Genomic DNA, 15,982 nt, shown 5'->3' with positions numbered 1-15,982 from the left:
TGTGCTCAAATTATTTGTTCCGTATGTAGTCTGCTTCCTTACCCTTTATCTCTTTTTCCTCTTCCTCCAGTTGGGCCTGCCTCTTCTTTCTGTGTCTCCCTATAGCCTCCATCGCCTGCACCCTTATTTTATGCTTCCTATAAGGTATTGCTCCATCTCTGTTTGCAAGCTTTCAGCTATCTGTGGATGGTTAAGATAGCAGGCATATAGTCTCCATACCCTTTCCCCCTTCCTTTCTTTCCCAGAGATCTTAATATATAGCAGTGCATGGACGTTTTTGACTCTCGCAAGGTGTTATGCCTCTGTAACTCTGCCCATCATAGTGCTGGGAAGGAAAAGGTAATCTAATCTAAAGAGTGATCCGTGGGTGTTAGAGTAAAAAGAATGCTTCCTTGTTTGGGTGTAGCTCCCTCCACACATCCCTCAACCCTATCGCCTCCACGAATGTGTAGAGCTTTGTTCTCTCAATTTCAGGCCTGCCTCACTGTGTGGACCTCTCTATTTTTGGTGGCTTCGGATCATTTAAACCCCCCGCCCTCCACCACCATAATTTCAGCCCTGTGTTTTGTCAGTAATGCTTGGCCCACTTGAAGCGTCTTGCTCTGTAGGAGTGGGGGTGCATAAATGTTCAGTATAGTTACGGTTTCTCCACACAGTTCTTCCATGATCAAAATGTATCTCCCGGCTTTATCCCTTTCCACCCTCTGCACCTCCGAATCATGGTGACTGCTCCTCTGGATCCCTTGTAATATCCTGCCTGTTCGACTACCTTGCACTGTGTACGACCCAGAATTGTACGTGCCAGCCCATTAAGTGCATCGCCTGCAACAAAATTATATCTACTGTGAGATACCCACACCTACTTCCAGTGGATCCCCTTCTAAGGTGGCCAGGAAAAGGCCAATGCATTTGGATCCTGACACTGGGGGTGGAGATGTGAGGGAGGATCACCTGGGTGGAGTGTGGTTGGGGTTTGGGGAGAGGATATCCACAGGCGAGACTTGGTATCCCCTTTCCCAATTGAGTACCAACATCCCCCTCCCCTGCCTTTATAGGCTGCTGTAAACCCTCTCCCCTCAATTCCTATCATTCTTTCCACTATAGTATTGGGACAAAGAAGAGCCGACTAAGAGTATTGAACACTAACGGATCCTTTCACCATTTTAATAATGATACGAGAAAGAGCCTTACAGACTGGTGTAAGGGTCAGGCATGTCCTGAATGTTTCACTAATTGTGGTCAGGCAATTGAGCCTAGAGACTCACACCTGCAACCTGTTAAACGGTTGCAGGTGTATAAAAGGTGGAGTCTGAGAGCACAGAGGGAGACCACCCGGGAAGCTTGCAGATGGGGAATTCCTGCAGAGTATGAGGCAGCCGAGGGTGGTCCTGTTGGGAAACCTGACGCCGGCGAGAACTGGAAGAGACTGTGGCGCCGGTGCCATGCAGGGCAGTGGGAAGGCCACAGCATTGGGAACCTCGCTGGACGGTGCCTGCACTGGAAGCTGTGGGCCGGAGAAGAGATTGTCGTTGTGACTGGCAACGTCCATGGGACGAGGGCGGAGCTGCCAGTGACCCACATGGAGAGGGAGAGAAGCGAACTGCGAGCGGGACTCGCCATCTACCAAGGAAGTATATGCGGAGCAGAGCGAGAGGTGACAGCCGCCCAGAGGAGACGCCAGAGACCGCTGAGTGAGGAAAAGGGATCACTTGACCCGGGGCATTCCTGGGGCTGTTACGTGGCAAAGAAGGAATGCCGAATGAACGGGAATTAAGGTGAAATTTACAGTGAACCAAAGTAAATGGTTTTGATGAGTATAGCAAAGTGTGAGCAAACACGAACTGGAAACTATTGAATACCGAATTGAACAAGAGCTTTTGGTGAACTCATGAAAGCTTTTAATCAACTAACATGCAAACGACAAGAATAGTGTCAAAAGCGAATACCATATATTGCAAGTTAAGAGCAAATCCAATGAAATGCAGTATAAAGCAGGAATAGAACATTGCTTTGGAGTATGAAAGCAATGTGGTGAGGGGAAAAAGAGCACCATAAAGTGAATTGTATTAATGAACCCATGGTGGCAAAGTCCAGAGACTGGCAAAGAGTGAAACACAGGCTGGCAGAGAAAGGGCCAAGTGAGTGTGAACCAGAACAGAGGTAGAGCTACAGAAGAACCTGTGTGAGCAAGCAATCCTAGGGTGGCCGGATGCATGGCCTGACCGTGTGGTCTGACAACTGCCTATCTGTGTAAGCCAAAGAAATATACAGAAACTAATTGTAAGTGCCTTAAAGAGATTGCTGAAGTGAAGCAGAAGAAAGCAATCTGAATGAACTATCAATAATTGGAAGGAGTATAAAGTTGACCTGGAATTGTTTTCTTTTGAAGGTTGAGTTACTGGCCTTGAGTACAACTTGGTAAGTTACCTGAGGTCAGATACCTGAGGGTTCGTAGCGCTATATACATGCTAAATTATTATTATTAATTATTATTATTAAGCTGAACAAGTTGGTGTTTTGGGAGAGAAGCCTGAGTCTCATTTTGAACTGTGTTGTTTTCTTGGGGAGAAGAACCCTGGTATCTTGTTTTGGAACTGTATTGTCTTCTAGGGGAAGGGAACCCCGAGAATCCTTTGGAGACTTTGGAGAACTGTCTTGAAATTGGGGAGTGCAGCTGGAAAGTAAGCCCAGAGCTGGAAGAAGCTCAGAGCTGTATTTGAAACGCAATTTCTTGTGTTGCTGACATCCCTACACAATGTTTAAGCTTTAATTGTGAGGGCAAGTATAGGTTTGGACACAGACTTTTAAGTTCAACTTCATGACTCAGACTATCCTTAGTTTCTTTAGGTAGGGAAATCCCACCTTAGCATAGGGCAAGTTAGGGCTTCGACCATCTTGACATTTAATTTAATAAACTACTTTTATTTTGAACTTTGAATCTGTTGTCTGTGTCTTGCTTCATGATGCCTTCACACTACCCTCTGCTTGCTCAGGAATTTGGAAAGCAAGCCTATTTTGATTTTGTCATTAAGACTATTCACGATTGTGTCAGGCACTTTCAGGGGATCTTTTCGCATTTCATCCGTTTCCATTACTGCTTGTGTACTTTGCGTTGCCCACATTATGTCCCACTCCTTTGTTGCTGTCCTCGTCCCTCTTTCTCTCCCATCGATGATGTCTACTCTGTGTAATTATACTTTTAATGAATAACTTCATAGTTCCCCCCAACTCGAAGCATCTGTCACCCTAAACACCAAGAAAAATGTTAACGTCACCCGGAGGTGAGAGTCTTGGGGGAGGGGGAGACTGCTTAGGACAGCCCGTTCCCCTCCAGCTTCATTATTTTCTCTATCTGGTTTTCCTCCTAACCGCCTTATGTCCGTGTGACTAGATCCTGTGCTTCCTCCATCTTCTGTTTCCTCACAATACTAGGGTGGTTTCCCCCATATTCTTTGGCTCTGCACTGGTTTCATGTTACCAGCCCTTTTTCCTGTTTCCTTGCACATCAGTCCAGTCCCAAGTGTCTTCCGGGCTGTTAACAAAATCGTGTCCCCTGCGGACCTATTACTCTTAGTGTTGTGGGATACAGCATCACATATTTTATATCTTGACCCCTTAACCATCTTTTCACTGCCTCAAACAACTGTCTTGCTCTCAGCACGGCTTTAGTAAAGTCTGGGTATACCACCACTTTTGCTCCATCTACCTCTACAAATCCTTTCCTTCTTGCCACATGTATGATCACAACCCTGCCTCTAATGTTTAAGTGTTTGGCGATAATGGGTCTTGGTGCACTCCCTGGTGGAGGGCCCTCTGCACCGAGAAGAAGTTGGATAGTCTGGCCTGCCTGATCCATTCTTTTCAGCCAACCACTGTAATTACAGCTTATCGATGGTCGTTCTGTTTTGTCTGGGAGGCCTGTTAATCTGATATTGCTACGCCTCGCTCTGCCTTCTGCATCCTCCACTCTTTCTTCCAGTGTACAGGTTTTGACGATTAACATGTTAACATCTTTCTTTAAAGGACCCAGTGCATCTTTCAATTCCGAGATTCTGGTTTCTGTCTCCCCACTCTCGCGAAGACTTTCTAGAGGTCCTGCTTCAGAAGCCCCACATCTGTACATATTGTGTCTTTTTTCTGTTCCAAGATTATTTTTGTCTCCTGGACCACTTTCAGGTTCTCAAGGGTCGAGTGGTTGGGTATTGAGTCTTCCGATTGCTTCAATACCCTTTTGTATTCTGCCCCCTCTAGGTATTGCCGGCATGCTATACGCTTCAATTTTTACTTGGGGGCTGGCTTTTTTGCTCTTTTATTTTTCTTTTGCCGTTTCACCAGGATCGCACCTAGTGTTTATTTTTCCCAAGCTCAACTTTTTTAGCTCTTATGTACTGCCATGATATCCCTCTCCTTGTTACTGCAATCTGGGTTCCTTCTACTTCTCCCTCCAAACTGTTAACTCCCTCTCTCCTATTCTCTCATGTCTGTTCCCCGCTTGCTCAGACCGTTGCTTCCAGCCCTGCTCCCTGGCCATGAGCTCTGCCTTTGTCCTTTGATGGGTAGAGACTGGCGCCTTCGCCTTGACTGCCCCTCCTTGTCAGCGTCTCACCCCCTTGCTTGGAGAAAACAACGGATGCCTCCGGATTTCTCTTATTCCCCTCTGTTCCCTTTCGCCGCCTCACATCACTCCAGGCCTCGGCTGGACCTCCACGTGTTATGCTCCGGAGGGAGGGAAAGGGGGAGCGGGGCGCTCCAGCCCTCTGCTGCAGTCGCCTTACAGCAAGCACAACTTCTGCCCTGCTCTCACCTTCTCACTGGAATGTTCACTCCTGGAGAAGTTTCCTGATGAAGCGGGGGACAGGGAGCCGCGTTCCTGGTCCCCACCTTCGGATCTCTCTGCTCAGCGCACGGCTGTATAACCCTGCTTTCCATCCCCCTACCTTGTCTACCACACCACAGCCATTTTGGTTCCGGATCGCTGAGGCTTCTATTTCAGGGCCGCTGTGTCTCCTTTCCCTCCTGGTCCTTTTCTTGGCGATCAACCGGTTCCTCTCCCTTTCAGGGATATTGTAGGGTCTCTGTAGTGGGTATTTTATTTCCAGGAGACGGTATATCTGCTCAATAAAGCCCCATTGGAGCAGAGCAGATCTCCGGTGCAACTTATACATGCCGCTGCACAACAGCGCCCCCGTCTCGAGTTCTTAATAAGCTCTTCCGGCTCAGATTCCTCCAAAACAAGTCTCATCTTTATTGGTGGGTTTTCCAATACCACGAGAATCGTGACTGTGGCACCCATCTTGTATATCTTGTTCTCTCATTTTTCCTCTTCTTTGTTTTCCTTGGTGGGCTTGCCAGTCCCACCAGAAACTATGTCTTCAAGTTAGCCTATCTGTTTCTCTGTTTCTCTTGGTGTCTTTAAGCTTTTTTCCCTCCTAATTCCTGGGCACAGGTCAACAAGCCTCTCCACTTTTGTAGCACTTTTACCTGGTCTGCACCCCAGCTCAAGCCCCACTGGTCTCTCTGTGCGCTTCTTCTCAGCACTCCTTTAAGCCCTTCATCCTCTTGGGTTGGCCAATGTTTGTTTTCTGCTTTGGACCTCCATGTCCAATTTCTCCTTTCTAACCCTTGTCCCTCTCCAACCATCCCAGTCTCTGGTGACCTCCTTCTTTTTCTATGTCTCTCCTTCAATCTCCACCCATTCCAACTCACATTTTCAGTAGTCCCCCAACTCCATTCTCCCTGTTATATCCCTCATACCCTTTCTTCCTTTTCCCTGATCTTAACGTGGACTCCATGCTCACTGTGCTCAGAGAGGCACAGCTTCATCTCACTGATGAGGCCCAACAAGGCTGAAACACGTGTATGGGGTAGCTGTTGGTACTCTTGTTCGGAGTGGAATTGCCATAGCATTTAGTGCTGGACTACCCATGTGGGCGGGACAAAGACTGATATGCAAATTGATATTTCCCATCTGTGAAAGGTACAGTGAGCAAAAAGCGTGTGCTGCAAACTCTCATCTCAGAATAGGTTATCATGCCATGTTCTTTCTGGAGAGGAGCACATGCTACCTTTTTTGAAATATTTGCACGGAACTTGGGGTTCAAAGAAATGAACAAAATCTTTACATAAAAGACTCTATAGTCTATAGAGAAAATGCTTTATTAATGCGTCCATTAACAACTTCAAAGTACATAAACCAGAGACATCAGATTCACATAACAGTTTGTGTCTTAAAAGCTCATCTTCTGGCAGCTGTCAGTTTGTAAAAGAATCTGGTGCAAACTACATACGTGTAATCTACAGTAGTGATGGTCATCTCCATCTAGCAGCTGGCGTGCACACTACCTAGTTCAATGTTATCCCACTAGAGCGCAGTCGCGCACTAGAAACCTCCAGAAACTAAGCTTTCTGTGAGTTAGTTTGTTGTGAGTTCCCACCAACTCCAGACCCTAGTAGAATATTCACGAGCAGAAGCTTTGAGAACACCGACGAGTATATATATGGTAGGCACCAGACATCTGCGTTACTAAGTTAGCTCTTCTGAGTTATAATGAAATGTGATTACTGTAACAGAACAAATCTATCTTATTCAGGCAATGTTACTCATTTTTGGCTGAGAGTTAAGAATGCTTGTATTTATTTATTGTGATTTATATAGCGCACCCAGCCCAAGGGCATCTAGGCATTATCTTGATCAAAGCATAAATATTGTTTGTCGTTGCTTTTTTGTGGACCCATAATTGTCAGCGCCCGAAAATAGGAGGTACCAAAGCGGTACAGAAAATGAAAAACGTATTATGAGATAATTGCAGGGCACCGAAATGTCAACTGCCTCGGAGCCTCCAGAGGGTTTAATCTGGCACTCCCTTGTTCTGTTTTATATGTGTGCTCATGCTTGTATCGGAAACACCCAAGCCTTACCAGTGGAATAAACCTGGAATTGGATGGTGGCCGTTGGGTCCTCCCCTCTCCCATGTGTGCCAACAGCATGCACCGGAGCATTCATAAGGTTTGTTCTGGCTCTGTGGACTGAGGCTTTTGTATGTGGACCCACCATCTTGTGATCAGACAACCCCTGCAGTGCCAGCCACCTAATCTCACCATGCTTTCATCAGGTTTGTGCTTCTTTGCTTCCCCAAACCAATAGACTAATGGTCACATGTCTACCCATGTTTCCCCCTGTTCATCCTGCTGCAATGAATTTTTTGGTAAGAACTCAGTCATGTCCCTGGTTTAACTTGCAGCCCGCCCTTGCTTGGAGTCTCTCTCCCCATTGTTTTGTGTTACGTGCATGTCCTGGGCTTGCAAATTGGTTGGCCGTTGATTTGCAGAGTTTGAGTTTTTTATTCTTACAGTGTTGGTGGGTTGGTGGTAGACTGAGATATGCGGTCAGTTGCTTATTCTAAGGGTGTTTGGGGTATGCTAGTGATCAAGTTATGCAGATGGGCATGGATGAGTGGCTGGTGGTGCCTAAGCACTTAGTTTTCTGTTATTTTAATAATGACAGTTGGAATGTAAATGCTGGCTTTGAGTTGTCCGATGGTCCCTGTGCCCATGGAACCTCTCACCCAAGTCACCAGCCCCTCGTATGTTACTTTGCCCAAGTATCCAGATATACTTTGCTCACTTTCTTACATACTGGCTTTTTGGCTAAAAGCAGGAATTGGCAGATAAGCAGGCATAATTATTTCACTTTCAGTGAGACCAGCGATTAGGGTATTGGGAAGATGGTTCAAATGTGAAAGGGGTTAAACGGCTAAGATTGATGTTGCATGTTTATATAGCACAGTAGTTTTAAATAAGAAAGCAATTAAAAATTTACAGACAGAACAGGCTATTTGAAATGGTTGAACTTAGTTTATTACATATGTGTGTGTGCGTGTGCGTGTGTGTGTGTGGGGGGTACCGAGAAACTGCTTTCTAAACCCAGACTAGCATGGATTTGTTAGAACGTCCCAGGGACTAGTGGGACTGTGCGTATTTTAGCTACAAACAGAACATTTAGCTGGAAAACCAGCTTTTACATATGTTTTTCTATGGGCAACCATCCACATGTAAAGAGTTGTTTGAGCCATCAGGGTGAATAAAGCAGCCACGGAAATCCCGATGTCTCTAACCTGCACATGGTAGCCAAAACCATTTTGGTCTACAACAACGAGATTCAATCCCCCTCTCATTATTGATTCACCTTCAAGATGGCTACCCCATTTGTTTTTTGATTTTGTTTTTGTCTTTGCAGGCTGTTGGTGCCAACACTGCATGTGGTACATTATCACCCACATGCAGAGAGCCGAACTCCGCTCTCATTCCTTCCCTCCCAGACAGGCATTACACCTTTCCCTGTCCACAGCCAGGCAACCCTAGTGAATAACAACCCCCACCCCTTTTTTTCATCTTTGGTGGGATTTTGGGTGCCTGACCAGAGGGCCAGAGCAGCTCTTTTTCTTGTGTCCAACGACCAGGACCCCTACCACTACCATCACAACTACCTCTCTTTCCCAGCTTCCACTTTTGAGTTGTTTCCCCATTGAACCGTCCCTTGACAAGTGAACCAGGATATTTTTGCTATATGAAGACCCTGGCTATATTGTGCTTTCGGGATCTTTTCCCAGAAGGACAGTTCATAACATGGATGAGATACGTAATAGAGGAAGGTTCACATGACTGGATCTGGATCTGTTTCTGTATTTTAGGCTACGACAGACTCAGAGCCATGCTCCCGACCTTTCTTAAAGAACCAGGGGTGGCGCCTATACTAGATGGGATGTTGGAACGGGTAGATAATAGGAGAACGGTGTCCACTTTATATGGCATGGTGCAGAATGTCCATGTGAGCTGGGTGAAGTCCTCCCGGAGAAAGTGGGAGGTCTCGCTGGGGCAATCTATTTCAGAAGAGATGTGGAGATATTGCTGTGTACAAACACAAACAATTTCCCTTAATAGTCTTTTTAAACTGATTCATTTTAAGTAATTACATCAGTTTTACTATACACCTGAGAGATTACATAGATTCTTCCCAGACACCTCAGAAACTTGTGTGATTTGTGCCACCACACCAGCAGACTTTATACACAGTGGCATGGGGCTGCCCCCTGGTATGGCGATTCTGGGTGCCGGTTTTTCAGAAAATGAGCGAGATTATAGGGGAAAGGGTGTAGCTGGCTGTAGATGTCGCGCTGCTAGGGGACACTAGAGAGATCTCGCACCGAGCGAGAAGACTGGCAGGGCCGTTACTGCTGCTGGCTAAGAGGAGAGTTATTCTCTATTACAATGAGATGAAAATGGAATAGTGAAGAATAGTACACCCGTGTGCCAAGCCCAAATATATATGGGATCCCTATAAACATTATCTGGTTGCACAAGATCAAAGGAAGGGAACCAATCCAATCATACCTGAGAGATGGCCGGGGAGGCGGCTCTATGCTCGACAACGCGGAGGGTAAACACAAGGGTCAGGCAAAGAAGTGTATTGCTGATGCGGTCAAGGTAAGAGAAATGACACGTTTGAAGCTATGGTGGGAAAGAACACTATCAAGTAGCCATGTGACCAAAGAGGGTAATACTGCTGAATCGATGCTCTTCTCTTCCTTTGTGATGTTCTTGTATATGATATGGAAATAACAAAAAGGAAATGTGATAGTATATTGGGTGTGGGGGGTTAATACACTGAGCCACAGTAAGGTTGTATATTGTTGTTTTTCTTAAAAAGAAGAAGAAAATAAACAGATTTAAAAAAAAGAAATCGATAATTCAGAAGATTTTTCGGTGGTGTTTGCTTTATTTTCAGAACTACTTCTCACTTAGTCTTTTGTTTTGGCTTATTTTGCAGATGTCTCACACTTTCCGGAACTATGGACCTGGCGTGCGACACATAAAGTTTCAGCATGGTGGAAAGGACAGGCAATTCTGGGCAGGATGGTATGGAGTGCGTGTGACCAGCAGCAGCCTGGTGATCGAGCCCCCAATATCTGATGGCCAATGACGAGGAAGGCTGGGAAGTGTACCAAAAGCTGGCATTGCACCCTTCTTTGACCATTTTAAGGATGGATGGGTCACCATTGAGAAAGGGAACGTATGCCGGTCCATGCAGATACCTCTTGTTAAGCCTGGAACGGATTGTAGAGTGGGAAAGGGGGTGGGGGGAGCACACAAATAACCTGTGATAAATAATCTCTCACTGCCTGTTGCTTACATTAGTGTTACTGGAATTTAAAGCACTAACAGAGGGGTTTGACTGACCTTTTTATATCAGTTCACATCTACTTGATTACGTTGAATACCTTTGATTTTTCTATATAATTATGTTCTGCTTCCGATATGTGTGCAGCAATTGTAAAGATCAATATACCATGCAGTGTTTTATCTGGGAGCTCTGAAATCACTGAGAATAATAAACCATGTATTGTTTTATCTCTAGCGCTGAGCAATCTCTGCAAGTACACAATTCAAACATTTAACCTGCGATAAATTGGCATGCTGCGCTTACGGCGTCTAGATGTAAGATCATGAATAGATTCCAGAGGTATGTCGATAGAGGACACGTCTCTAATCAGGCCCATTGTGACATTGACCAGACCCAAGGATTCCCTGTAATTGTACGCCATTGTCAGATTTATCTGTCAACTTTTCCTTGTGTGCAGGATCAAACCGTCTGAGTGGAATGCTGCTTTACGAGTATCAGTTTAATTTTAGGGGGACAAAAGGAGTACTTGCCCCCTCTCCCCAACTTTTGTGGCACACCATTTTCTCCCAATCATTTGGCAGAAGCCCCTTTCATTTAGATGTCATGCCCCTCCCAACACTTTCAACAGTAACTCCACTGTTTACGAGACATAACAGAACTATTTGAAACTGGATGTACAACCGATATTCGGCACCACTATTGGCATTGATCAGCGAGGGGTTTTTGAGGCTTAGGCATTCAGAGCAAGCAAAAACAGACTTAATAAATCACTGTGATAACTACTTGTTTGAAAAGGACATACACTTTAACATCACTAAATGTAAAATGATGTGTTGGGTGTTCTAATGTCAACTTTGAGTGCTATGTTTGTAAAGTTTCAATTGAATTGGTTCATTCTTTTTGGGGGATTTTCATATTCAATATTTTATTCAGTTTAGGAAGAAAATTGTTTGATATAATTTAATTATCTCACGACAGTAAGACAGCAATGGCGGTCAAAGAATAACACCATAATATATATATAAGGGATAATGTAAGAATTAATGAGTGGACCATCCAACCATTTAACTATATAACAGCAGCTTCACAAGTGCAACATTATGCTATTCTAATTGACAATTTTAAAGTTGAATAGTTAGAAGGCCTACCACCCCTGACGCCATGATAAGTGGTGGGAAAGTGAACAAGTGGAACATCTGCCCATGCATAAAACCTAGTAGGTACACACATTGACATAGTACCTTATTTTATTTTTAACAGTAGCAAGTTTGAACAGTAGAATAGCCTGCAACCCCTTAAATGCCACTAAACCCTATGCATAATGGAACTTTGACTATGTGGCCTAAAATAGTTTCTCCTTGCCTTTTTGCTTAAGAATCGACCTCTCGATTATGAAAAATTATAGCAGAATATTTATTCAGTGATGGGGAGTAGGCAGGGAATTGTACGTCCACTGGATCAAAATCTTTTTTTATTGCCCATTGAATTACACTAAATACCTCATGGCCATTGTACTGCATGTGCCTTGTTTTCCTTATGTCTGTGTATTTGTAAAGCTGGCTATGTCTGGGGCCTATACTAGTTGGTGGCAGCCATCAGCTAATTCTAGGATATACGAGCGACACCCCCCCACCCCGACGGTAAGACGTTGTTTATCATTGATGTATTCCTAGACTGTGCAGAGCTGACCTTCTCCACAGAAGCCCCCTCCTGCACTGACCAGGATCGAAGAGAATCCATTTGGTGACTTATTTTGCTTGAACAGCCAGGTTTTCAGGGCTCGACTGAGGATTAGGTGGCCCTGAATGATCTTGGTTTAGAGTGGCAGAAAGTTCCATTGTCTAGAACCAAAGGTTTAAAATGCACAACCACCTGAACCACCACCTCTTTAATCACCTGTTAGGGGGTGTAATGAGTACATTTCTGGCACAGGTGCATAGATTTCTGTCAAGAGTTTACGAATGAAGTTTTGATGAGAGAAAAGCGGGTCCTTTTTTTAAATGCCTTGGATGGGTAAGTAGAGGGGGGTTCAATACAATGCTGTTCGACACCGGTGGCCATCTGAGGGAGGAGTGTGCTGAAGAAATGTGGTCCTCTTTTTTAGTCTAAAGGGCCACAGTGTTTTGGACTTTTTGGAGTCTGTGGAAAAGAGATTAAGTTGGGTCCATGCATATGGGGTACCTGTAGTCCTTTCTGGGGGAGATGAGATTGTTTACCACAGTGACTTTGTGGGGGAACATAAGAAACAGGAGGATTATTTTGAGAGCGCAGAAGTGAAAGAAACAAGTGCTGCTGACCTTTTCCTTTCTTTCTTTCTTTGGGAGAGATCACGGTCTAGAAGAAGTCACACATTTTTGACCATGCATGATGGTTGAGGACATGGTAAGAAAGGGCTGGTGGTCAGGATGGTGTTCAGTTAATAGACCCTTTGTTTGTCTAAACTGTGAGCAGGCAGGTGCAAAATAAATCATATTAAAGCAAGGTAATCCTATTTGACACTATATCACTTCCAAGTTGTGGTACATTTCCTGCAATCATCATGGAACTTCACCATTTCCAAAGTTAAGCCTTAAATGACTATTCATGCGGCAGAGTGCAGTCTTTTCTTAAATAACATTCTTCATTCGTAAACACATTTCTGAAAGTTGTGTATTCTTTACAGTATTGCATTTTATTCTTTCTTATTTGTATTCATATCAGGATTATTTGGGTAAAAAAATCATTGAATCTCCTGGAGGGATTAAGCAGGTAGGCCTGTTTGCTTTGGTGAGGTATATAGGAAGTGGGGTGAGGTTTGAAAGGAAAGGGTATACCGCGTTTCACTATCAGGTGGCCATATCCTACTTCCCGAGAACTCCTCATCCAGGTGATCCTCCCGCACTGGTCCACCCCCAGTAACTGGATCCAACAGCGAGGGCTGTGTCCTGGCCACCTGGATGACAAATCCCTGGGGATCAGTACGTGAGACACCCTCGGGTTTCTCACACTTGATAAACATCTTTGAGGGGATTGTGTCCTCCGACGTATTCCACATCTATGACAGGTAATGTCCACATCTGTGCTGCTTTGGAAATTTTTCGGCAGAGGGCATCCTGCGTCGATCCGTTGTCCCTCGAGGGTCGACGTCAATGGATGTTATATATAGGACGCACGGCGCCTGTAGCCACAGTTCTGTTTTTTCCACAAACGTGTTTGCTTTGGAATCTCGGCGCGCTCTATTCTTCTTTTTGAAAACGATGTCTTCGTCTTTTTCTACTACTCCGAAGTCGGGCTTTAAAAAGTGTCGGGACTGAGGTTCGAAGATGTCCATCACGGACCCGCACGACATCTGTCTCTGTTGCCTCGGCGAAAGCTACGCCACCGACGACTGCGAGGATTGCCAGTCCCTGACGTCTAAGGCCTTGCGGGAACGTAAGAAGAAATTGAAGGTAAGTAGGGTGTCTAAGCCCCATAAATCGAAATCCGCTGGGCTTTCGATTGATGACTCGAGGGGCGACTCTCCGCGTCAGCGAAAATCCAGGGGGTCTCGGTCTAGGAGTGGTTCCCGCCATTCCCCTGCCTCATCGAGGCATTCTAGGAAGCGCTGTCACTGGTCGCCTTCCCCGTCCTCATCGGAGTAGGACTTCACCAGATGGTTGACTTGTCTTTGTCGCCGGCCGAATGGAACTCATTCCGCCGGCAGATGTTAGCGATTTTCGAGTCGCAAGTAACAGTTCTGTCCGCGCCTTCGAAAGAAGCTGGCAAAAAACGGGCTCGGTCCACCACTCGCACGCCTTCGGGCTCGGGCGGTCAGCGCGATCATCGGGAGCCATCGAGGTCCCGTTCGGACAAGGGAGATCGCCATAGCCGTGCCAGATCCAGGCCCCGGTCCTCAACGCCGTAGAGACCGTCGGAATCTGTGAAGCCTTCGAAGAAGGAGTCAACGCCATCGGTGCCGTGTCCGTCGAGGGGCTCTCTCGAGGCTCCACCCTCGAAGAAGTCGACGCCATCAGCGCTGTGTCCGTTGAGGGACAGTCTCGGGGATCCGCCCTCGAAGAAGTTGTCGACGCCGTTGGCACCTCGGTCGACGCCGATTCCCTCGGTGCCCTCAACGCCGTTTGTGGAGGATTTGCCAGAGGTGCCCTGGAGGGCTGTGGAACCAACCACCGCGGAAGGCTCCCAGTAAGTCTCTCAGGCCTGTTTTTGAGCCATTTCCTGTTCCTACTCCTAGATTGGAGTTTTTCCAGCCTTTGCAAGACATTTCAGAGGTTGAGGAACTGTCTGATGAGGAGATGGTTGTGCCTCCTGATGATCTTTTGTCTGGGCATAGTCAGATGGAGGAACTAGTCAGTCATTGCATGACGCTAGTGGCCTGGCCACCTCTCCGAAGGTGGAGTTTGGCCGACCTGAGCCTGGGCCACATGCTGATTCCTCCTATCAGCGTCTCATGTCAAGGGTGACAGAATACTTGGGGTGGTCTGCTCCACCTGTTGATTTTGCTCAGGATGATTTGATGGACATCCTGGATCAAGGTCCACCAACTGACCCGGTGTTGCCGTTTCACATGGCATTGCAAAGGAGGGTGGCGTCAGCTTGGACTGCTCCGGAGACTCTAATAAGTCGCTTCCGAAAAAATACTGCCCATCCAGTGGAGACCCCTGCTACTTATCGACGCACCCTACTCCGGAGAGTTTGGTGGTGCAGGCGGCAACGGCCTCCTCGAAGCAGGCTGCATACCCTACCATCCCTCCTGATAGGGACGATATGCGCTTTGATGGTTGGGCGAGGAAAGTATTTTCGGCTGGGGGTATGGCGTTGAAGGTGGCCAACTCCACTTGTGCTTTAGCGAGATTCACGCACACTCTGTGGAACTGTGCATCTTTGGCGGCTAAGCATATTCCCGAAGGGGAGGAACGTGATGATTTTCTAGCCCTCGTGCAAGACGGCAAGGATGCCATGTGTGAGTCCGTTCAGTCGGGTTTGGACACGGCAGACTGTGTCAGACGGTCCATGGCTGCGAGCACCTTGATGCACAGGTTTGCGTGGTTGCGGAAGTCGGGGTTTGCTCCTGATGTGCAATCCCATCTTCTGAACATGCCCTTTGATGGTGTTCATCTGTTTGGCAGCAAGGCTGACTAGAGCCTTGGAGGTTGCAGACCTCCAAAGCTGCAGCAAAGTCTTTGAGCACTGCAGTATGTCAACCTCCGCCTTTTCGTCCTAGGGGACAGCAATGGAGGGGAGGTTCCTTTTGGTACTATTCTTCCTTTGGTAGATCGAGAGGAGCTGCCAGTCAAAGGGGCCACCGTAGGAGTACCCGGGGTGGAAAGCAAGGTACTCGGGGTGCCAAAGACACTCGGGCAGTTGCCTCTTTGCCCTCAGGCACTGCCTCAGTCATGAGACCCATGGTTCGCCGGTTGGGGGCAGACTTGCGCAGCACCTTGGAGAATGGCGGGCCATTACTTCAGATGTGTGGGTTATGGAGATCATAGCCCACGGCTACTGTCTTCCCTTCTGGCAGAGGACTCACGACAATCCACCGGGGAAGCTCTCTTTGAAGCGCCCAGATCCGCTCCTTGCACAAGAAATCCTATCCCTGCTGGAGAAAGGCACCATAGAACTTGTAGCGGAGAGGAACAAGGGATGGTATTCCTCTTATTTTTTGATCCCGAAAAAAGACAGGGGATTGAGACCCATCATGGACTTGCGTTGGTTGAACAAGCTCCTCACGAAAGACAAGTTCAAGATGGTAACTCTTTCTCAAGTCCTCCAGGCCCTTCAACTTCAGGATTGGTTGGTGTCTCTAGACCTCAAGGATGCTTACTT

At 46.5% G+C, this 15,982-nt stretch overlaps 1 protein-coding gene across 6 annotated transcripts in view; it reads left to right on the top strand.

Moving 5' to 3' along the window:
• LOC138472013 (F-box only protein 6-like) overlaps positions 1-10,413 on the top strand; it is a 405,487-nt gene extending 395,074 nt beyond the window's left edge. For all 6 annotated transcript variants that reach the window (XM_069609920.1, XM_069609921.1, XM_069609925.1 and 3 more), the window contains one exon: positions 9,827-10,413. In XM_069609920.1, the coding sequence (XP_069466021.1) occupies positions 9,827-9,979 (153 nt within the window). In that variant the 3' untranslated portion in view covers positions 9,980-10,413. The remainder of the gene's footprint in view (positions 1-9,826) is intronic.
• Positions 10,414-15,982: the final 5,569 nt, after the last annotated feature.

The sequence above is a fragment of the Ambystoma mexicanum genome, chromosome 8 (genome assembly GCF_040938575.1).
Source record: "Ambystoma mexicanum isolate Mex_15411 chromosome 8, UKY_AmexF1_1, whole genome shotgun sequence".
NCBI classification, from domain to species: Eukaryota; Metazoa; Chordata; class Amphibia; order Caudata; family Ambystomatidae; genus Ambystoma; species Ambystoma mexicanum.
Note: the sequence above shows the minus strand (reverse complement) of the source record. Positions and strands in the feature narration are given on the sequence as shown.